Source organism: Hyperoodon ampullatus (genome assembly GCF_949752795.1).
Source record: "Hyperoodon ampullatus genome assembly, chromosome: 6".
Classification (NCBI taxonomy): Eukaryota; Metazoa; Chordata; class Mammalia; order Artiodactyla; family Ziphiidae; genus Hyperoodon; species Hyperoodon ampullatus.
The window spans coordinates 8,889,728-8,913,197 of record NC_136919.1 but is presented as its reverse complement, the minus strand read 5'-3'; the positions used below and the strand labels follow the sequence as shown (position 1 = coordinate 8,913,197).

The 23,470-nt window shown below is 44.2% G+C and overlaps 1 protein-coding gene across 9 annotated transcripts in view; it reads left to right on the top strand.

Moving 5' to 3' along the window:
• Nucleotides 1-3,456: 3,456 nt before the first annotated feature.
• Nucleotides 3,457-23,470, top strand: part of RALGPS1 (Ral GEF with PH domain and SH3 binding motif 1) — a gene marked incomplete at both ends in the record, with an annotated part of 243,661 nt that continues 223,647 nt past the window's right edge. For 8 of the 9 annotated variants that reach the window (XM_079706614.1, XM_079706613.1, XM_079706612.1 and 5 more), the window contains 3 exons: nt 3,457-3,513; nt 6,688-6,795; nt 18,094-18,144. In XM_079706614.1, coding sequence (XP_079562740.1) covers nt 3,457-3,513; nt 6,688-6,795; nt 18,094-18,144 — 216 coding nt within the window. The remainder of the gene's footprint in view (nt 3,514-6,687; nt 6,796-18,093; nt 18,145-23,470) is intronic. The other variant, XM_079706615.1, reaches the window with a different exon arrangement.

Below are 23,470 nucleotides of genomic sequence, written 5' to 3'. Positions count from 1 at the left end.
CTCCAGCTTTCTTTTGATTTCCATTTGTATGGAATATCTTTTCCATCCCTTCACTTTCAGTCTGTATGTGTCCCTAGGTCTGAAGTGGGTCTCTTGTAGACAGCATATATCTGGGTCTTGCTTTTGTATCCATTCAGCAAGCCTGTATCTTTTGGTTGGAGCATTTAATCCATTCATGTTTAAGGTAATTATTGATATGTATGTTCCTATGACCATTTTCTTAATTGTTTTGGGTTTGTTTTTGTAGGTCCTTTTCTTCTCTTGTGTTTCCCGTCTAGAGAAGTTCCTTTAGCATTTGTTGTAAAGCTGGTTTGGTGGTGCTGAATTCTCTGAGCTTTTGCTTGTCTGTAAAGCTTTTGATTTCTCCATCGAATCTGAATGAGATCCTTGCTGGGTAGAGTAATCTTGGTTGTAGATTCTTCCCTTTCATCACTTTAAGTATATCATGCCACTCCCTTCTGGCTTGTAGAGTTTCTGCTGAGAAATCAGCTGTTAACCTTATGGGAGTTCCCTTGTATGTTATATGTCATTTTTCCCTTGCTGCTTTCAATCATTTTTCTTTGTCTTTAATTTTTGCCAATTTGATTACTATGTGTCTCGGCGTGTTTCTCCTTGGGTTTATCCTGTATGGGACTTGCTGCGCTTCCTGGACTTGGGTGGCTATTTCCTTTCCCATGTTAGGGACGTTTTTGACTATAATCTCTTCAAATATTTTCTTTGGTCTTTTCTCTCTCTCTTCTCCTTCTGGGACCCCTATAATGTGAATGTTGTTGCATTTAATGTTGTCCCAGAGGTCTCTTAGGCTGTCTTCATTTCTTTTCATTCTTTTTTCTTTATTCTATTCCGCAGCAGTGAATTCCACCATTCTGGCTTCCAGGTCACTTATCCATTCTTCTGCCTCCGTTATTCTGCTATTGATTCCTTCTAGTGTAGTTTTCACTTCAGTTATTGTATTGTTCATCTCTGTTTGTTTGTTCTTTAATTCTTCTAGGTCTTTGTTAAACATTTCTTGCATCTTCTCAATCTTTGCCTCCATTCTTTTTCCGAGGTCCTGGATCATCTTCACTATCATTATTCTGAATTCTTTTTCTGGAAGGTTGCCTATCTCCACTTCATTTAGTTGTTTTTCTTGGGTTTTATTTTTTTCCTTCATCTGGTACATAGTCCTCTGCCTTTTCATCTTGTCTGTCTTTCTGTGAATGTGGTTTTTGTTCCACAGGCTGCAGGATTGTAGTTCTTCTTGCTTCTGCTGTCTGTCCTCTGGTGGATGAGGCTATCTAAGAGACTTGTGTAAGTTTCCTGATGGGAAGGACTGGTGAGGCCCATCTCTTCTGCCCCTGGAAATCCTGAAAGTTTTTTTTTTTTTTGCGGTACGTGGGCCTCTCACTGTTGTGGCCTCTCCCGTTGTGGAGCACAGGCTCCGGAAGCCCAGGCCCAGCGGCCATGGCCCACAGGCCCAGCTGCTCCGCGGCATGTGGGATCTTCCCGGACCGGGGCACAAACCCATGTCCCCTGCATCGGCAGGTGGACTCTCAACCGCTGCGCCACCAGGGAAGCCCTGAAAGTGTTTTTGCTTATTAATAACCATTGTCTGTCATCATGTGCTAATACAGTTTGTTTTTAGTATTTTAATATTTCTTTGATTATTTCAAAGGGATGTGGAAGGGGGGAGTTAAATGTGTAAGTTCAGGTCACCATCATGAGACAGCTGGTGGCTGCTGCATTTGCTGCGGTTAATTTACCTACTGTAAAATGCACTCATTCCAAGTGTACAGTCCTATGGCTTTGTGGATTTCTGGGGCTGTGTAACCATCACCACATCCAGTTTTGGCACATTTCCATCACCCCAGAAAAATCCTTTGTGCTCATTTGCAGTTAGTCCTGCCACCACCCCAGCCTCTCATTGATGTGCTCCCCCTCTCTATGAATTTGGCTTTTTGGACATTTCATAAGAATGGCCTCATATTGTACAATCCTTTGTGTGACTTCTTTCACTTAGCATGATGTTTTTGAGGTTTATTCATGTTATACTTTGTATCAGTGTTCCATTTCTTTTTATTGCTGAGTAGTATTCACATTGTCTATCCATTCCCCAGTTGATGGGCACTTAGTTTCCAGCTTTTGGCTAAGATGAATAAATTCATGTGCATGTCTTTGTGTGGACATATGTTTTCATTTATTTTAAAGATAGCTACCTAGGTGTAGAATTGTGGGGTCATTTGGTAAGCTGATGTTTAACTTTTTAAGAAACTGCCAAACTGTTCTCCAAAGTGGCTGTGCCTCTGGTACCTCGAGCCAGAAGCCATGCATCCTCAGCTGGTTCCCCCTCCCCCCCCACATCAGTTTCTGTTGCATTTCTGTCCTTACCATCTCTCAGTCCGTGTCCTTCTCTTTGGTGTCACTGCTGCCACTTTAGCTCAGAGGACCCTCATCTCTTTCCTGATAATTGCAGTTGGCTTCCAGCTGGTCCCTTTGCCTTCTCCTTTCCTTCCCCCATTACATCCTGATCGCTTTCCTGGGAAAAAGCTGGTGGTGGCTACAGTACTCTGATGTTCAGTGATGTGATAAATGCCCTACTAGGGGCATGTACACGTTGTTATGAGAGCACTGGTTCTCGTTTGAGTGGTCCAGGTGCGATAACCAGGGGAAGTGACATTTGACATTTGAGCCAGGTCCTGAATAATGATGGTTTGGTGGTCGGCATGAGCAAAGACACCAAAGCACGAGTTACTTAACCTCTCTGTGCCTCAAATTCCCCACCTGGAATATGGGGGTAATAACAGGACCTACGAAGGACTGTTGTGAGCGTTAGAGGAGTTACTGTAAGTGAGGTGCGTGGCACGTGGCGAAAACTCTCTGAGTCTTAGCTAGTATCCATATTATTATTATTATTGATGGAATGGTCTGGTGCACAGGGAAACACAGTAGATTCACTTTGTCTTCTTCACCTGCCTTCTTTTTAAAACAAAGGTCACAAACTCTAGTGTCTGCAAGAGCCAGGCAGGTCCCCAAGTGGCTGTACAGGCCAGGTGGGGTCTGAAAGGCACTTGCTCCAGTAAGTGCACCAGTACAAGGGGCAGCGCTGCCCAACCCAGCTGACGGCCGTCATGCAGGAATGGGGCCCAGTGCTGCCAGAAAAGTCACAAATCCAGAATTCTGTGTGAAACCTTCCAATTTTTAAATGTTGGTGGTTAATTTAAAAAATACTAAAACCTGTACAAGCCTAGCTGACTACATCTGTGGGCCATATTTAGCCTGAAGGCCACCAGCTTGTAACCTTTCTCTGAAGGTCTCCTCTGGGGTCACCAGCTCAAGTCCAGCACAGCTCTCTCCCAGGGTGGGATTAGCTTGGGTTTGAAGGCTGGTTTTTATGAGCCCCTTTGCCTTGCAGGACTTCTCCAGACAGGTTATGTCACCGACAGAGGCTGCCCTGAAGCTCCCTGTGGCCCGGAGACTATGTACAAGAAGAATGGTCTGATGGCTAGCGTGCTGGTCACCTCTGCCACTCCACAGGTACTGGGGCTGCGGGGCCGGGCCGGGGCCGTGGGTGGGGTGGGTGGGCCGGGGCTCCTTGCAGCTGACCCAGGCCCCCTGAGTCTTGGCCTGGAGGCTGCAGGCCTCCATGAATGCCACCATTCTTAGCCCTCCCGACCAGCCATGCCAGGCGTGAGATTTGGGAGGCAGTCAGTCCTGAGGATCAGTGTGTTTTCTGAAGTCGTTCTCTTCAAAGAAAGATAAATACCTGCCTAGTCCAGTTGTAGCAAGTGCCCCATTCCATTTTGGTGGCAAGAAGGGATCAGACCTTTCCCAAGCAAAGCCGTGGCTGATTATAAATAGGTCACACATTCTGGAATGAAGTCAGACAGAAGTGCTTCCAGCTGGCCCCATGTTCCTATTTACCTTGCTCAGGAGGAAATGGCTGTAAGGGCTGGTGGTCGAGAGTGGCCTGGGCTCGGGCCCCTGCCCTGGGGGTTTGGGAGTTTGCTTTCCAAGTTCTGTAATAGAACAGAGGCAGGCGGGGGATGGGGTGTCATCTGAGGCCTGGGGAGACCACCATGTCAGATGCGTAACGCTGGGCTCCTGTGACAAATGGACAAGGGGGTGCTCCGTGTTCTGAGCTCACAAGGCGCTCATGGTCGAGCTGGGGTTTTGAAATGATCCTGTGCAATCAGCTAGAATTCATAGGAACCAATCCATTTCTTATAACCCTTTAAAAAAATTCCTTAGCTTGATCTCTGGTTCTGAAAGCAGACTTGTGGGTACCCGTTAAAATTCCCAGATGGCGCCAGTATACATTTAAATAAAGTTACTGCGTCGTCATCACCACCACCACCTCCACCGCTACCACTGAATGTATTTGGGGCAACTTTTGATTAAATAAGGCCGCTTGTATGAGTGTGTATGTTTGGGGCAGGTGCAATGGGGTGTTACAGGAAAGTTATAAAACCTGAAATTCCAGGAATGGACTCTGTCTGGTAACTGGAGGAATCAGACTTCTCTTTCCATTTACAGTTTACACTCCGTCTAGAGTAAAATTTCTTTCTTTTTTAGCTTCCGTCTGTGTATATATGTATACATACACATATGTGTGCAAACACACATATATACTATATATATCTACATATATGTGTATATATACAAATATACATGTATATGTGTATCCAGAACATGGTGAGAGCTTAATAAATATTTGTTGAATGAATGAACAAATGAGTGCATGTCTAATTGAAGTGCTCAATACATTTTGATGACTGAGTGACACGTTTATACAGATAGACACCCGTGATTTAGTGCTTAACTATATACCGGGCACTTCTTTTGTACATTCCACAGGCATGATCTCACTTAATCCTCACAGTAACCCCATCAGGCATGTGCTGTTGTTTCACCCCCAGTTTATAGGTGAGGAAACTGAGGCAGGGAGCAGTGAATGAACTGGCTTCAAATCACACAGCTGGTCAGCGGTGGGTGGGGATTCACAGCCAGGCCTCTGTGACTCTGGAGCCGCTGGTCCTGACCACGATGACATTACGTTCCCCGGAAGAAGGTCAGCCCCGTCACCTGCTTCAGGCTGCTCCGTGGAAGGGGAACATGGAAGTGCAGAATGATTTATTGGTAGCCATTGCTCAGGGTCTGTAAGACCGAGGGGTAGAATAGATGGCCAATTCCAGAAGTATTCAGGATTAGTCTTTATTACTTTTCAAAAGTGTAACACAGATTCTCCTCAGAGGAGAATGTCCCATCGCCCGTGGAACTTTCAAAATAGCCATGCCTGAGCCCACCCAGGCCCCTTGAATCAGCATCGCCCAGGGAGGGGATCCTGCCAGTTGCTTTGTAAGCTTCATTTTGTATGACCTGTGCCACAGCCCTGGGGAGTGGGTTCTAATGGTGCCATTTTACAGGTGGTAGCTGAGGCTCCACGAAGTGAAGAGGTCAGACAGCAGCTCGGGTGGAGCTGGCATTCTAAGCAGGCCTGTCTGACTTCAGAGCTCAGAGCTTCTTAAGATCATCTTAGAGTTTGTGGTAGCCTTTAAATGACAGAGGCCTATTGAAATCTACAGGTTTAAGTTTCTGCTCCTCCTTTTAACCTCACGTTTTCAGTTGTTGACTATTGGTTTCCCTCCCTGGCCTAAAAACACTCTAGTTTCCAGTAAGATTGCAAAGTTTTTCCAGATATAGCCATTTTGGAAAGAGTGAAATAAAGGGGAATTAATAAAAGCATATTCTCTAAATCCCGGTCCAAGATGTTGAGGCTAATGGAAACCACAAAATCCCTCTTCACAGGTTGAGACGAATAAAACCATTTATGAACAGGGCACAGTTTTGGGGTGGTAAGCTCTACTGGTTCCCCAAAGTAGAATTTGATGGAATTAAGTAAAATTGAAGAGAAGGTATGTTCAACATTCTGGGATGCCTACAGTGTTGGGTTTCATGTAACTGGCCACATTTGGGGAGTTTAACTCGCTCTTTTACAGGAGACCTTTCCTTTACGTGCAGGACTCCCGGTGTTCTTTTTAACAAGGGGCTCTACTAAATATAACTTTCACGCCGTCTCCAAAACTGGCCGGTTACCTCTCACCTCATCAGCTAACAGGCTTTGAATTCCAAGTGGCCCCTACATGAAATAAGCCTTGAGAGTCAGTTTAACATTTTGTATAATAATTTCCTGCAATGAATTTAAGTGGAAAAAAAAAAAAAGGTGAAACCAGGTAATGTTTGAAAAACATAACACAACAGGTGATCTCCTCAGGCCTCCTAAGATGTGAAGGGTGGGCTGTATCTTTTCACCGCCCCTCCGCCACAGAGGCAGCTGGAAGCAGTTGGGGTGTAGTGAGTGAGGGCATGTATGATTGAGGGGTAAGAGAGATATACAACTGGGCTCACATTCTGGCTCTTCAGTTTCCTAGGTGAGATACATTGGGGAAGTAGCACTGCCTCTACTTCCTTATCTGTAGGATGGGAATAATAATAGTGTGTACTCAGAGAGTTGTTATGAGAATTAAATTAGATTATGCATATGAAGTGCTTAACACAGTGCCTGGAATAGGGTAAAGCACTAAACAACAGAAGCTTTTATCATTGTAGGGTTCTGCCCCTCTTGCATCCTCAGTTCTGAGGTTTGGGAGTCAGTGATTGTGGAGTCAGCCAGACTGCTCAGGCGGCCCCATCTCTCCCTGTCCTCCGCAGGGCAGCAGCAGCTCAGACTCTCTGGAGGGCCAGGGCTGCGACTATGCCAGCAAGAGCTACGATGCCGTTGTCTTCGATGTCCTGAAAGTGACTCCCGAGGAGTTTGCTGTAAGTAACAGGACTGATGTGGGTGGCTGGGCACCACAACGGGGAGCTCGAGGGGGTCGCTGCTCAGGGTTGTTTGCTCAGATTGGAAACAAGCCGTATATCCAACAACAGGGTATTGACGAATAAAGTATTCTTTATGAAATACCATGTGGCATTAATAAAGGGTGATGTCTGCAGGCAGGGATAAATTAGGAGTTTGGATTAAAATATACACACTACTCTATATAAAAGAGACAACAAAGAAGGACCTACTGTGTAGCACAGGGAACTATACTCAATATCTTGTAATAACCTATAATGGAAGAGAATGTAAAAAAAGAATATATATATATATATATATATATATGTATAGCTGAATCACTTTGCTGTACACCTAAAACTAACACAACATTGTGAATAAACTATATTTCAATAAAAAATTTTTAAAAGTAAAAAAACCCACAAATATTTTCAGTAGGTGTATTACAGTACCTGGTTTGGAAAAATTGTTGGAGCAGAAAAACCTTTGTACCTGTCTGGTTACAGATGCATTACAAAATTAATTTTAATACTTGTTGCATTACTATAAAGATCAAAATTAAAAAAAGAATTAAGGAAGGAATGTATAATATAATTATATGAAAGCAAAATAATAAATAACTTTGAAGGATAAAAAAAAAGGAAGTTGTCTATCTAGGAATTTAACTACCTTGGAAGGCGTACACAATATGTATGAATAGTAAGTGAAAGGAGCAGGTTACAGCAGGGGTCCCCAACCCCTGGGCTGAGGACGGGTACTGGTCCGCGGCCTGTTAGGAAGCGGGCTGCACAGTAGGAGGTGAGCGGCGGGCGAGTGAGCGAAGCTTCATCTGCCACAGCCCATCGCTTGCATTGCCGCCTGAACCGTCCGCTCCTCCCCACCTGGTGGAAAAATTGTCTTCCACAAAACCAGTCCCTGGTGTCAAAAAGGTTGGGGACTGCTGGGTTACGTCACAACTTACAGAGAATAGTGCCATTTTTAAAAAGCATGCACAGCACCTACATATATATATTTGCATAAGAAGAGGTCTAGATCCGATGTTTACATATTCTTAAATATGTGGATACCTGTATAGCCAAACATAATATTTACTGTAGTTTCCGGTTGTAGGATTCTAAATAATTGGAATTTAATTTTTCTTCTTTTTGTTTATTTGTACTTTCTATATTTTTACAATGACTGTTTTCTACAATGATAGACAATATTATTTGAACAAATTCTGTAATTATAGATTAAAAAGCATTGTTTTTCCTTCAGCCAGTGTATTGCTGCTGGTCGGACCCTGTGCTTCTTTGTTGTGGAGGAGCAGGCTTGGCTCCTCGTTTTGCCATGACCTGGTTTCTTCCTTGTGCACTTTGAGGGTGGAGGGAGGACGTCGGCTCTGGGGTGACCTGATTGCAAGCGCTGCCCAGGGCTGCATTTCTCTGCAGAACCACGGAAGTATTTCCGGCCATGCCCACTTTTTCCCGGTCCCCTTGCTGTAACAGGTTTGGTGCCCTCCAGGGGTCTATGGAGCTAAGTGGGCCCCATCTCTTTGCTCTGCCATCACTTGCTCCCACGTTTACTTTGTGCCAGGCCATGCTGAGCCTGGCACATATGTCACCTCCCTCAGTGTGTCTGAGGGATCCTTTTAAAACCAGTGTAAAACTCTTTAGGGGCTCCCGTATACTAGAATGAGATCCGGAATTCCTCGCGAGCCTCCAGGGCCCCGTGGTCTGGCCAAGACTCCTCTCCTGCCCCATCTCCTTGCTCCCCAGCTACACGCCAGCTGCCTTTCTTCCCCAGACTCACCTGGCATCCCCCTGCACAGGGTCCTGTGCTTCTTCTTCCTTCTGTCCTAATGGCTCTTTCCCACATGTCTCCCAGTCTCTGTTCAGATGTCAGCCCTTAGACAGGAATTTCACGGGCTAAAGTAGCATCTGTACATCACACGCTTCCCTGACCCTGCTCTGTTTTCTTCATATCTCTAGTGACTGCCCAACAGTACATTCTGTAATAGTGTTTTGTATGGTCTGTCTCCTCCACTAGGATGCAAACTCCCGAAGGACAGGAACTTTATCGAACTCTTTCACGGCTCTTTCCCCATTGCCCAGAATAGTGCCTCCCTCATAGTACACGTTGACTAGAAGAATTCAGTCCTCAGAACAACCTGATGAGGCAGATTATTAGCTCCCGATTTTCTAAGAAAGAAACTAAGGATCTAAGAGATTGTTTTTTTTTTAACCTGGATCATGTAGCCAGATGTGGGCAGAGCCAGGTCTGAAACCTTCATCTCCTGATTATTCACCTAATGCTGGATGGTGATAACAAGGGCAGCTCCCACTTTTGAACACCTACTTTGTCTAGGTCTTGTGCTAAATGTTTTACATGCATTAATCTAACTTACTTTTCACCACAGCCTTACAAATTAAGCATATTTATTATTTCCAGTATACTGTCACCGGTATAGAGAGGAAAATCACCTCTTCATACAGATAGTAAGTGGCATTATCTGTCTGGGCTTTAAAACCAGGGCTTCTGACATTCTAGACCAGTAGAAATATAATCTGAACCACATATGCAATTAAAAAATTTTTAGTAGCCACATTAAAAAAGGTGAAATTACTTTAAAATATTTTTTATTTAACTTGCTGTATCTAAAATATTATCATTTCAACCTGTAAACAACATGAAATTGTTGAGATACTTCGCATTCTTTTTTCACGCTATATCTTCAAAACTCAAAGTAGTCTTCTAAACTTAAGAGTGCTGGCGACATTTCAGATCCTCAGTAGCCGCTAGTGAGGCTAGTGACCACTGTATTAGACAGTGTAGTGCTAGTCTGTCCTCTCAGGCACAAAACTGTAGTGCGTCTCTCTCCTTTAGAAGACATCATGGACCTTGCTGGCTGTTGGCTTAGCCTCTATATTCTATTTGCTTTTGTTTGCTTGTTGTATTTTTTTTTTTTTTTTTTTTTTGGCTGTGTTGGGTCTGCATTGCTGTGCGCGGGCTTTCTCTAGTTGCAGCAGGTGGGAGCTACTCTTCGTTGCGGTGCACAGGCTTCTCATTGTGGTGGCTTCTATTTTTTGTGGAGCATGGGCTCTAGGTGTATGGGCTTCAGTAGTTGCAGCATGCAGGCTCAGTAGTTGTGGCACACGGGCTTAGTTGCTCTGTGGCATGTAGGATCTTCCCGGACCAGGGCTCGAACTGGTGTCCACTGTGTTGGCAGGCAGGTTCTTAACCACTGAGCCACCAGGGAAGTCCTGCTTGTTGGTTTTTTTTTTTTTTTTAACATCTTTATTGGAGTATAATTGCTTTACAATGGTGTGTTAGTTTCTGCTTTATAACAAAGTGAATCAGTTATACATATACATATGTCCCCATATCTCTTCCCTCTTGCGTCTCCCTCCCTCCCACCCTCCCTATCCCAGCCCTCTAGGTGGTCACAAACTGCTTGTTGTATTTTTGAGCTGTGTTTTTTAGCTTTGTGAAAGGGATGAAGCAATAATGAGGTTTAAAAATCCCTTTATAGTTGTTCCCCACGTGGAAAGGCAGAGAGTTAGGCTGCGCCTAGAACATCATTGTCCAGCCAGACCCCTTGGTGAGATTTTGGGCCTGGTTTTCTAGTCTCAGCCCTAGAGTGTTGCTCAGCCCAGCCCAGTCTGGGAAGACTGTAGGGAAGGGCAGTGAACGCTCTGAGGGTGCAGTACTAACACTTGGCTTCTCCTGCCAGAGCCAGCGTGTCTTCAGCTTAGATGTGAAGCCAGGTCCCCTGGAGTCTTTGGTCTTTGGGGAAGCATTGGAGCTGCCAGGTGTTGGAATTGAACCAGACCACCTGGTATTTTAGTTTCCTGTCTAATAATATGAAAGATAGGAAAAAGCCAGACACAAGAGCCCAATAAAAAAATCATTTGAGTGATTCTGGGAAGATGGCGGTGGCGGCAGCATAGTTCTTTATTCTCCCTGAATCCCCACATAAAAACATCCAGAACAACTAGATAGCAAACCCTGAAACCCATGAGAAATATTTACAATAAAATTAGGTGTCAAGTTATCCCTATCAAACCCAAAATACAAATGGCTGGGGTACTCCATCAGTATCAAAAAGACCTGCAGAGTATCAGCTTTAGTATAAGAGAAAGCAGAAGTAAGTATTGGGGCATTTGACAGACTACAGAATAGGAGAACCCCAGAATTTCCATCAGGAATTCACTGGAAAGTTCGGCAGGTTAATGTGAGCATAGCAACTGAAACTGACAGAAATTTTGAACACTCAGATAATGGGTGGGTGGAAGAGATCCGTGGACTAGCCCTATGAGCTCTTGAGACCAACCAACCAGGGCTCACTTCCAGAAGAAGGCTCCATATCAAAGAGAAATTCAGTATGAGAGTGGACTGAAAATGATCAGGATAGGGAAAGTTAAGGAAAAAGGAGGTCTAAATAAATTGTGTGTGTGTGTGTGTGTGTGTGTGTGTGTGTGTGTGTGTGTGAAATCTCAAAAAACAACTGCATGTTGTTGAACACTGCATGAAAGTAACCAAATGAAGCTATATGAAGTTAGAAAAGCTACCCTGAGCCATGTTCCCCTCTAGAAAATTAGGAAAACTAATTTTACATAAAAATAAGCAACAGAAAATTATTGATATCAAGTCTTTCAAAGTTATTATAAGAAAAAAAGAATAAGGACAGAATTCTGTAGATAACAAAAGCATGCCAGAAAGACATGCCATAAAACATTTAAAAACTATAACCTTTCTATTTCAAAATAAGCTAAGAGAAGATATTAAGATCACACTGTAAGACATGAACAACATAAGTCTGAAATAGAAAAATCTCAGAAATGAGGTGGCAGAGTTAGGAAAGCATTGAAAATAAAAGTTATTTTGGAAATGAATGTTGAACTAGAAGGAACACAAGAATAGATAAACATAACAGAAAATGCCTTAAGGGAGGAAAAATTTTAAGATCAAAGTAAATGAAGAAAGAGATAATAAGACTTTGAAAAAAGTGATAGGACTTCCCTGGTGGTGCAGTGGTTAAGAATCTGCCTGTCAATGAAGGGGACACAGGTTCGAGCCCTGATCCGGAAAGATTCCCACATGCCGTGGAGCAACTAACCCCGTGCGCCACAACTACTGAGCCTGCAATCTAGAGCCCAGCTCTAGAGCCCACGAGCCACAACTACTGAGCCCACGTGCCACAACTACTGAAGCCTGTGCGTCTAGAGCCTGTGCCTTGCAACAAAGAGAAGCCACTGCAATGAGAAGCCCATGCACCACAACGAAGAGTAATCCCCGCTTGCTACAACTAGAGAAAACCTGCATGCAACAATGAAGACACAACACAGCCATAAAAAAAGAAATAAATTGGGGGCTTTCCTGGTGGCACAGTGGTTGAGAGTCTGCCTGCCGATGTAGGGGACACGGGTTCGTGCCCCGGTCCGGGAAGATCCCACATGCCACGGAGCAGCTAGGCCCATGAGCCATGGCTGCTGAGCCTGCGCATCTGGAGCCTGTGCTCCGCAGCGGGAGAGGCCACAACAGTGAGAGGCCTGTGTACCGCAAAATAAATAAATAAATAAATAAATTCATTTTTAAAAAGTGACAAATATTAATGATAAGCAAAGAAGATCCAACATACAGATAATGTAAATCCCTGAAAGAGGAGAATAAAAGGCAAGGAAACTGAACAAATACTTAAACTATAATTTAAGAAGATGTTCACAAAATAAAAAAAGATTCAAACCTACATATTGAAAGAATATACTGTTACTCCATCTTGGCTGGAACCCCTCCCCCCCACCAAGTTCATAACTCAGTTGAGGAATTGTAGCATTCCAGTGACAAGGAGGATGACCCAACTCTGAACTAAATTTCCCCCTTGTATGTGACATTCCATTGATCCAATAAATAAATCTTGGCACTCAATGCAAGTTCTTGGTCATGCCTGGGCAACCCAGAATGGTCAATACCAAGATACAGTCTTGGTAAACTACTTGGGTGAGAAAATTATAGAGAAACTTGAGGAAAGTCAAGATAGTGGTTACTTTTGACAGGAGGGAGGGACTTGTGATTGGGACAAGGCACATGGAGGAACTCTTTTTTTTTTTTCTTAATTGTGGTGAACTATATGTAACACAAAAATTACCATCTTAACCATTTTAAGTGTACAGTTCAGTTGTGTTAATAAGTACATTCACATGACTGTGCAACCAATCTTCAGAGCTGTTTTCATCTTGCAGACCCGAAACTCTGTGCCCATTAAACAACTCTCCATTCCCCCCAGCCCCCACCATTTACTTTCTGTCTCTATGAATCTGACTACTCCAGGTATCTCATATAAGTGGAACAATACAGTGTGTGTTTGTCTTTTTGTAACTGGCTTATTTCACTTGGCATAGTGTCCATGAGGTTCATCTATGTTGTTGCATGTGTCAGAATTTCCTTTCTTTTTAAGGTCAAATAATACTTCATTGTGTGTATATACCACATTTCTGGGGTCCATTCTGCCATCGATTGGGGTGGCTGTTTCTTGACCTGGATGATGGTTATAAGGTGTTTGTCTTATAATTAAGTCATCAAACCATGCATTTGTTTAATGTGGTTTCCTGTTAATGTGTGTCATTTTATGGTCAAAAGGGTTACGATCATTTCAAAGGTCCTTATAGTTTTAGTGGGGCGCTCTGCAGCTAGACCTCAGTCCTTCTCCCCAGTGGCTGGAAGCAGAGCACAAAGCAAAGCAGGAACTTGTCTTTATCATCAGCAGGTCATGGACATTCTTCTAGATCAATAGGTATAGATTTAATTCTCTGTTTTTAATAGCTGCATAATATTCCAGAGTCTGCATGTACCATAATTTTTTTCAACAAGTTCCCTTTTTGATGGCCTTTTAGATTACTTCCAGATTTTTACTACTACAAATAATTGTTCAGTAAACATCTATATTCATCTCTGTATCTAAATGTAGATCTCTCTCTCTCTAATCTTCTTATATACCAGTGCTTTTCTTTCTGTATGAATTGGTATTGCTGTGTCAACAGTATGCTCATTTCAATTTTTAGGAGGTAATATCTAAACGTAGTGCCTGATCCTGGATGAGGAAAAACTTGCTGTAAAAGACAGTATTGGGATAATTAGCAAATTTTGAATGTGGACTGTATATTAGATAATACGGTTGTACCAATGATAAATTTCCTAAGTATAATAATTTTATCATTATGTAAGAGGCTCATCTTGTTCTTGGGAAATAAAATGCTGAAGGATTAAGAGGTGAAGAGTCATAATATCTGTATTTTACTCTCAAATGGTTCAGAAAAAATGTGTGTGTATATAATTTTATATATATATATATATATATATAATTATATACATAAAAATAAAGCAAATGAGGCCAAATGTTAATCATGAAGCTAGGTGAAAGGTTATAGAATTTATCATATTATTCTTGCAAATTTTTTGTAAGTTTGACATTAAAAAATAAATTAAATGTTAAGAACATTTTTTTTTTTTTATGGGTTGCTGCCAGATTACTTTCCAAAAAGAACTGAGCAACTCATAGTCCCATTAGTGTGATGGCACTGATGGACCACAAATGGTGTCTTCCTCTTTAATTTGCATTTCCTTGACTATGATTCTAAAATTGTCAGACACAGCAGCTCTGGGAGTAGAAGCCGGAATGTATCTTTGGAGCTGATTACTTTTTGTTCCATGAGCCCTTCTGGGGCTCATTTGGATTGATCTAAATGCAAATTGAAAGATATCTTCTATTATAAGACATACCACTGATTTGCCAACAGCTTTCTTTGTTTATTTGGACTCGGGGAGAGCCTTACACTAAAAGGTTGTGGCTGGGAAGAGGGGGTTTAGTCAGCCGCTGTTAGAGGGCAAAACACTACATTCAACATATGCAAAAACCAGTTTGTTTTCTTTTTGGCTAATTTGCTGTCATTTATCCACATAAAACCACCTCCTCTTTTTCTGTAGGGCTGTATTGTGACGCGATCCACTAGGTCTCTCCATTCTGAAGGCTTCATCTCTACAGAAACGTTCTGTAATATGTGGAAATTGGCCATTTCCTTAAAAAGCATGGATTTGTAGGGGGCCCTGGGCTAGGAGGGAGGAGGTGGGAGAAGGAGTTAGGGTAAAGGAAGGCATTGCCAGGTGACTAGCTTAATTGGACATCCTGTATTAAGGCTTTATTTTTGAAAATAAGGGGAAGCCATTAAGAGACTTGTTCCTGAGTGTCCTCATCACAGGCACGTGCCCTCACTACGGCAGGAACCACGAGGGCCTCATTGTCTTGTGTTTCTGTTGAGGCTGTGCCACACCCCTAGGAGCCTGGGAGCCAGCTGTGAGAAGGAGCAGGACCTGACCTTGCCCTCTGGTCCCCACTCCTACCCACATCCTCCCTTTTGGTAAAACTGCCTGCCTCCAACTTCTGGAGAAGGATTGCTCATCAGCAACCTTTCCAACGTGTGTTTGGCTTTGTAGTAAAATGACATGAAATTTATAATCTGATGATTTTACCTATCTATCTATGTATTCTTGCTCTGGACACTGCATCTTTTTTTGGCCAGAATCGAGAAGATAGAAATAGGAGAGATTCTTCTGAAAACCCTCTGATTGTGTGTTTGGGACCAACCATTCCATTTTCAGTCTCGTGTCCTCTCTTGTGGTTTGTCTTGAATAAAATACCTGAACACATTTTCTGATTTACGGTCTGAGTGGGAATCAGAATATTTGAAACTCGGACCATCCAAAAAACTATGAAATGTAAAGTCACTATTTTAATACATCATTTGGAAGTTCAGTAGCAAACCCTAGAACTGATGGCAGGATGGAAAGGAAGTTTTCTCATTTTCATATTAGCAGACTTTTGGTTCTTTTCCTAAGGGACATTGCAAGCATCCTGCCGGTTCTTCCGGATTGGGAGTTAACTTGAACTGTGGGAGAGATTTCCAAGGCCCTGTGAGCTCTCAGCTGAAATCTCCTGTGTTCACAAGGCCTTTCTGTTCCCCAGGATGGCAGAATTAATCCACGTGTGAGGAGCACTTGGCTAACAATCTCCACGGGTCTGGCAGGAGAAATGCCAGTCTGTTTGCACTGCCTGGGACGGAGCTTAGGGCCCTGTGGCTCTGGGCCAGACACACAAGCCCGTGGGCTTCAGCACATAGTAACCACTCACGTTGTGCTGACGTCCAGGGCCCGCTTGCCACAGGTGGGTGGACCCAGAGGTGGAAGAGCTCGGACTCCCTGGTGCCATCCACGTCTCTGCTGAGCTTCCGTTAGTGGAGGCATTTCACCTCAGTGCCCATGACGAGCACCAGCCCCTTGGAGGGATGAAGTCACCTGCTTATTTCCGTCTCCTCCTCAGCCCTGGGGATGGTATGCTTTGGCCTGCATCCTGTGTTTCCCAGAAATCCAGTGATCTTGGACCACCTTTAAATTGTGCCAAGAGGTGACCACAATTCTGCACCTGAGCCCTGGATTGTGGTTACAGCTGACATACCATGTGTGCTGCCATTTTTCTCCAATGTATTCTTGACACGAGATTTTTTCTCATGACAATATTTGCTGACTTGATGTAACAGCCTCCTTTAAGTATTTTTTAGAGCAACTTTGAAGCATGGATGTTCAAACAAATTAATGGTCCCTTCTTTCCTAGCTCATGTATTGGGCAGGAGCCATAAGTTCATATGCCAGTACATGAGCCCATGTATGTGACTCCTCTTTTGCCAAAAAATTATGCCATGTAAACATGTATATGATCTTTGTGAAAATGCAAGACAAGAGGTACAGAATACCTGGCACCTGTATGTGTACACACACATATGTGTACACATATACATATATAGAGAGAGCATCTATTAGCTGCCAGGCATTCTGTACCTCTTGCCTTGAATTCTCACAACGATCCTATTAGATAGGGATTATTGTCACCATATTCTAGATGTGGCAGCTGAAACTGGGAGAGGTTAAAGTCATGTGTCAAAGAGAATATTGCTATTAAGTTATGGTGTCCAGACACATGCCCAAGCCCCGTGGATTCCAGAGCCCACGTCTGTTCAGTGCATTGTGTCCTCCCAGATGCCCTATGTACAATGGACAGGTGTCTTCTCTCATTAGTGGGCATCCAGAAGCTCTCATCTCTCCTTTCCCTGGCCTGTCACAGAAGCATCTGTTAACTTGGTTCCTGGCATCCCATGTGACATATGGAGATAGGTATAGGTCATGTGAAGTCAGCGCAGTCCATGCCTTGGCCTGCAAAACTGTCAGCAGTGACGCTTTCTCTTACTGTCACCTGATGAGCTTCTAGCGATGGGAACAGATTTTTAACTGGATGTGTGTTTTCGCTATTGACAAAACTAGTGCTTCTCAAGCTAGCTGTGATAAAGGACCAGTTTTTTCCTTTCCAATCAGTTAAGGACTGATACTTTAAAAAAAATACAATAAAAATGTCATGGGGATTGCTATAAAAGTTTCCAAATGCTTGCTCTCAAATTCCGTAATTATCTCATTGTGGGCTGGTGGAATAAACAGTTTGTGGTCCAACACTGGTCTGTGGATGCATCTTGAATAGCACTTTACCATATAATTTAGAGGAGGCTGAGGCTTCAGAAGAAACGTACACTTTCTATAAGCCACAATTAAAAAAAAAATTAAATTTACAGTAATAGATAGTGTCTCTGTTTAGCATGCTAACTTATAATATGGTGTCTGCAACTTTTTAAAATTGTAAAAGTAATTCATACTTGAAACAAAAACTCAAACAGAACGAAAATATCCAAACTTAAAATGTTCCCCTTACTTTCACTCCCACCCTCCAAACTACTATTATCAATTCTTTTTTTTAAAATTAATTAATTTATTTATTTTGGCTGCGCTGTGTCTTAGTTGTGGCACGCGAGATCTTTTAGTTGCGGCATGAGGACTTCTTAGCTGCGGCATGCATGCGGAATCTAGTTCCCTGACCAGGGAGTGAACCCGGGCCCCCTGCATTGGGAATGTGGAGTCTTACCCACTGGACCACCAGGGACGTCCCTCCATTCTTAACTTGGAAGTTCGTCTCATGTTCGAGAAGGAAGGGTGGATCAAGATTTATGAAGAGGGAAGGGATGGGCGAGGCATTTTCAAAATTTACCCAATTTTTTACTCTATCTTGATTTTTATTTCAAGGGGGGAAGTACGACTTCTAAGCATCATACTTTATGACAACTTTATTACTCTGTATAGTTTCAAAGTCACATGACAGCTGTTTTTGGTTTCCAGTATTTTCTAACCTCGATTCTCTTTTGTTGCAGAGCCAGATCACATTAATGGACATACCCGTGTTTAAAGCCATCCAGCCGGAGGTCTGTACCTTGTTCTTGACACTGTGCTACTAATGCTGGGGCTGGGAGGGGAGGATTTAGTCGGCCATGTTAGACTGACTCAGTTTCCCGGTTTCTCTCTTGAAGTCTCTATAAACTCACGTTATTGATTTAAGCCCCCATTAAAGAGGGCGTCCAGGAACTTTCCATTCTCAGAGGTGCTCACTCTTTGAGTCAGGTGTTTAGGTTCTCCAGAGGATGTCACTGCATTTGGCCCCCTCTGGCAGGGCTGTGGGCAGTTGGTGCCTACCGCCTTCACACCTGAGTCAGGCCTGACCACCCTGATTCCTTTGCCCAGGCCACCTCTGCTGGAGACGCTCACTGTTGAGACAGAGATGGGAGAGAACGTTTCCTAGAGAGCCTTCTTTCTGTTGATGCCAAATTCTGGTGGTTGCCTTGTTTCTGATTTTGAAGCCAGTTGCCACAGCAAAACACATACATATTCATGTTAAAAGCATACATATATTTTTAGAAACAGCATATTCAATAAAGAGAAAAAAAGTTGATTTTAGTCTTCGAAAAAAAATCCCTGGAAATGTTTAGCAGTTGATAATGAGGCTTTACAGTTATTTTAGTCAGGGTCCTGGTTTTGTTATCAAGTAATAGAAATCCATTTCGCGTAGCTGAGTAGGCAGAAGAATAATTTGTTGCAAGCATAAAGGGGGCACTTTCAGAAGCTATGGCATGGAGTTCAGGCAGCCTGAAGAGCCGAGCAGGACGCAAGCCCTCTCCCTGCTCCCCGCCTCGCCTCTGCTTTTCCCTCTCCTCTGCTTTCCCCTCTCCTCTCTCTCCTGCCCTCTGTCCTGTCTGCCCCTGTGGTCCAACCTGGCCTCCCCAAAGGGCCCATATTTATGTGATGCCGTGGAAGCCACCTTCCACACCTGAACCAGCAAATCTTAGTCCAGCCCCGCTGAGTCCTGTGTCCAGTGCTGGTTCAGAGACTCAGGTCAGGAGTAGGTGGCCAAGATGAGCGAGAACAGCTGAGAGGACCCAGCCTTGTGAGTGGGGTGCAGATTTCAGAGAAGAGGGGTGTGGGTGGGGGATATGTCAAAACTATGGTGTGAATTCCACAACACCACTCTGAACATGATGCCCTTCTTACAGACTTTGAGAAGAACAGCATATTTTAATACAAAGCCAGACAAAGGATCCAGGCCTTCCTAGAGCTGGCATCCAACCCACTACAAATCAAGGGGAAACTAGTATTGCTAGCTGCACTCAGCATTTGTGTGAAGACGTGGCAGTGATTTGTATTTCGGGGTGTGGGTGTGTGTGTGTGTGTGTGTGGGTGGGTGTGGTGTTCATTAGGTTTGGGGGGCAGAACTATGTTTGCTTTTTTGAACTGGCTGACTTCAGTCTTTTTCCATTTTCTTCTAATGTGGGATTACACATTCTTTCTAATTAAAAACAAAAACAAAAACAGAAAACAACCCAACACACTACATCTTGGAGCCTCTTGGGGAAGTAGTTGTGCGATGGTTGCCTTAGTTCTCAGCTGAACCTAGCTCTGCTCGTGTTCTCTGCTTAGCTTTGATCTGGAGCAGTTTAGATGCTTGGATCTTTATTCTTTGTCCTGAGCATCAAGGAGGATAGCCCAGCCTGCTCTGAGCCCAGGGAGGCTGGGGTGGCTGTTCGGGCTGACTGCAGGAGGGAAGGGATGGGGAATTCTTCAGAGGCACAAGCAGGGGCAGACCGAGACTTTTCCCAGGGCACTGCAGTTCGGAAGGTGCCTCTTCCAGGGCATATCTCGTTCCAAGTTGTCACAAGACATTAAGGTGGAGATGTTTTGCTTTCAAGACCAGCTTGGAGCTGTGGTTCTCAATCGTGGCTGCACATCAGAATCACCTGGGCAGCCTTGGAGACACGGGGTGCCTGGACTCCACCCTAGACCATGGAATCTGAGTCTCTGGGTTAGAGTCTAGAACACAGTCAGCTGTGTTTTGTATAGAAGCTTACCAGGTGATTCTGCTGCAGAGTGAGGATTAAGAATGAACTGCTTCGAGGTATCTGGAGAAACCCTAAACTTTTATGTCTTAGATCTATGATATGTTAGCTAGAGACGGAAGAGTTTGTTACTCATTGCCATTGTCAAAACTGTGGTTAAAAGGAGCACCCTGGGAGCTGTCCCAGCTTTTCTGTTCTTGTTATTGCTGTTAGCAGACTGAAAACTGCAACTTTTCCCCTTGATGATGTCTGCCACGTTATGGCTGGACCACCCCAGCGTCAGAAGCACACGTATAAGGGACACTTGTAAGTTTGATGTAGACGAGACTTTCCAGGAAGCAGACGCCAGCATGTGAGAGCAAGATGGGCATTGTGAGTGTCTGGACTCCCAGAAGGTCAGGAAACCTGTGCCTTTCATTCCTGGCTGTGCATCAGAATCACTTGAGGAGCTCCGTAAAAAAAAAAATCCAGATGCCTAGGCTTTATCCTTGGAGATTCTGATTCCATAGGGTTAGAGTGGGGCTGGGAATCCATTTCAGTCAGTTGTAGTCACTATTCTTTTTGATGCATAAATTATCCTGCCTCTAACCAATGGGAGCCCTTTCATGTCATCTCCTGTATCCTTTTAACATGATCCCATTATTTTTTGATAGCTTCCTTGCTCTTTGATACAACAAGGTATGCTAATTTCCTGCTGAAGACCTGGAATCAGGCATTCCCTCAGGGGTCCTGGTTCCTTTTAGTGGAGGGTAGTATTTAGAAACCTGCAGTCTGGGTGAGAGGATGTTCATTGCTACTGGATTGCCGTTGCTTTTAGGCCTTTTAGGTGGACGGGGCTAGGAAATATTTATTTTTTAAAAGGAAATGTCATGAGTTCATGATTGGGTAGGTAGTCCTTCCTTCCCTCCTCATCCTTGTCATGACTCCCCTGCGGGTGGTGTACATTTCCCCACCCCATGGACTTCGTGCCTGGCCCGTGACTTGGGCACAAGTGATGGGATGCAAGTGGTGAGCTGAGGCAGTAAGAGGCAGGAAGCTTCACCAGCCGTCTCGGAACCTCCACTCTCTGTGAGGGACCCATAGCTATTGTGCATTTAGCCCGAGTCCCCAAATGAGGACATTAAAGATGACCTGACCCCAACCCAAAGCCTAAATTCCAGGCTAACCTGGCACAGCCCAGCCAACCCGGCAAAGATTAGCTGAACTGCAGTCACTCGGCTGACCGATGAGCATGAAATAAATGTTGTCTCTGTGAGCCTCTGAGATTTCAGGATTGTTCGTTAGACCACTTTATCATGTGGAAAGACGACCAGTACAACGTTGACCTTTCCCTCTTACATTCCAGGATTCAAATCTAACATTCCAGGATTGTTAACTTAATTCCCTTGGTTTTTATATGTTTTCTTTTACACTGACAATTCTGGTTCCTAACAACAATAAATAATGACTTTTTTGTATTATCCCATCATATATACGTATAATAGTTTTAAAATAATAATATCAGTATTACTATTGACCAGCAGACTACTAGTTAAATTTGAGCATTTCTTTGCAGTTCTGTTTGTCTTTAGTTCCTTTTCTTCTCTCCCTCCTACCACTTACACATGCAGGTGGGCCTCCCTCCTTGGCTTCTCCCAAAGGTCTTTGGAAGCACCAGGGCAGAGAAGGAGTTTATGCCTAGTTGGTTCTGAAGGGCGGCATCCTGAGAGACCCTGTTGTCATCCCAGTGCCTGGAACACAGTAGATACTCAGTTAATATGTGCTGAATGAGTGAAGGGTGATGACTGACTGAATGAGAGGAGAAGCGCTGTAGCAGAACGTTATCTGACCAAGTTTAGGCACATGGCCAAGGAGGGCGTACCAAGTAAGGGGACGTGATCACCCGGGTGCCTGTTTTGCGGTGTAACCACTTCCCCCAAAGCAAGGGTTTTGTCTGGTGAGCTCAGTCTTTGAAGGTTCAGATTTCCAACTGCTGTTGATAACTGAGGGTAGAACTGTGGCTTCTGCTCATTTCTGCAAGGGGGACCGCAAGAGCATCGGCCCAGGGCTTAGAGGAAGCCAGGCAGATGGTGAGTTAAGGATTGGCAGAGAGCAAGGAAAGTGGAAGTTAGCAAATACGGAACCATAACTGCCCGGTTCCCCAGTGACTCCAACAAGTGACCAATTTTATCAAAAACTGGCGCATTAACGCAGATACAACTTTGTAGCATAATAGCTCACAGCTGTGTTTAACTTACTAGCTGTGGCCTAGAACCCCATCCCCACCGTGGTGGACTGGGCTGCAGGGCTGGGTGGGTTCCTGGCTGCCGTGGCTCGGGGTGGGGGCTGCATTGTGAAGGAGGGCCTTCTGAGGGGTCCTGGTGGCAGCAGCCTTGGGAGAGGGTACCTTTTCAGTGTGGCATTTTTCCCCCCAGCCTTACCTACCGAATCTGTCTGTCATCATGCCCACCTCCCAGCCTGTGGAATCGAAGGCCCAACAGTTTCTCAGAGACCAGCTTGAACGTCGGAATTGTTTTTGTCATTAGTTTTAACGTGGAACATCAAGGGGGAACTGCTGTTCTTAGAATGTGCTGAAAATGTGCACACTCCGCGCTTGACTCAGCCCACTTTCTATCCAAGCCCAGCTGCTAGGCCCACTGGTGCTGCCCGGTGTGCTGGAGAGCACGGGCTCAGTCGGGCAAGGCTTTGTGCAGTCCCAGCTTCACCCTTCCTAGCTTGGACTGTGGACAAGTTACTCATTCTCCTTATGCTTCAATTTTCTCATGTGTATAAGGGTAGTTTTCACCTTACAATGGGCGTGTAAGAACTCAGGGCAATGCCTGCATATGCTAAGTTCCCACTAACTTGTGGCTGTAATTTCTCACCGGTGCATATTTTGAATAGGTTCTGTGCATTTTTTTAATATTTCTTTTTATTTATTTATTTGGTTGCACCGGTCTTAGTTGCAGCAGGCAGGCTCCGTATGTGTGGCATGCTCACTCTCAGTTGTGGCATGCACGTGGGATCTAGTTCCCTGACCAGGGATGGAACCCAGCCCTGCTGCATTTTTTTTAAATTATTTATTTATTTATTTATTTATTTATTTGGCTGCATTGGGTCTTCATTGCTGCATGCAGACTTTCTCTAATTGTGGCGAGCAGGGGCTACTCTTCATTGGGCGGCGTGGGCTTCTCATTGCGGTTGCTTTTCTTGTTGTGGAGCACGGGCTCTAGGTGCGTGGGCATCAGTTGTTGTGGCATGTGGGGTCAGTAGTTGCGGTGTTCAGGCTCAGTAGTTGTGGCTCGCGGGTTCTGGAGTGCAGGCTCAGTAGTTGTGGTGCACGGGTTTAGTTGCTCCACGGCATGTGGGATCTTCCCAGACCAGG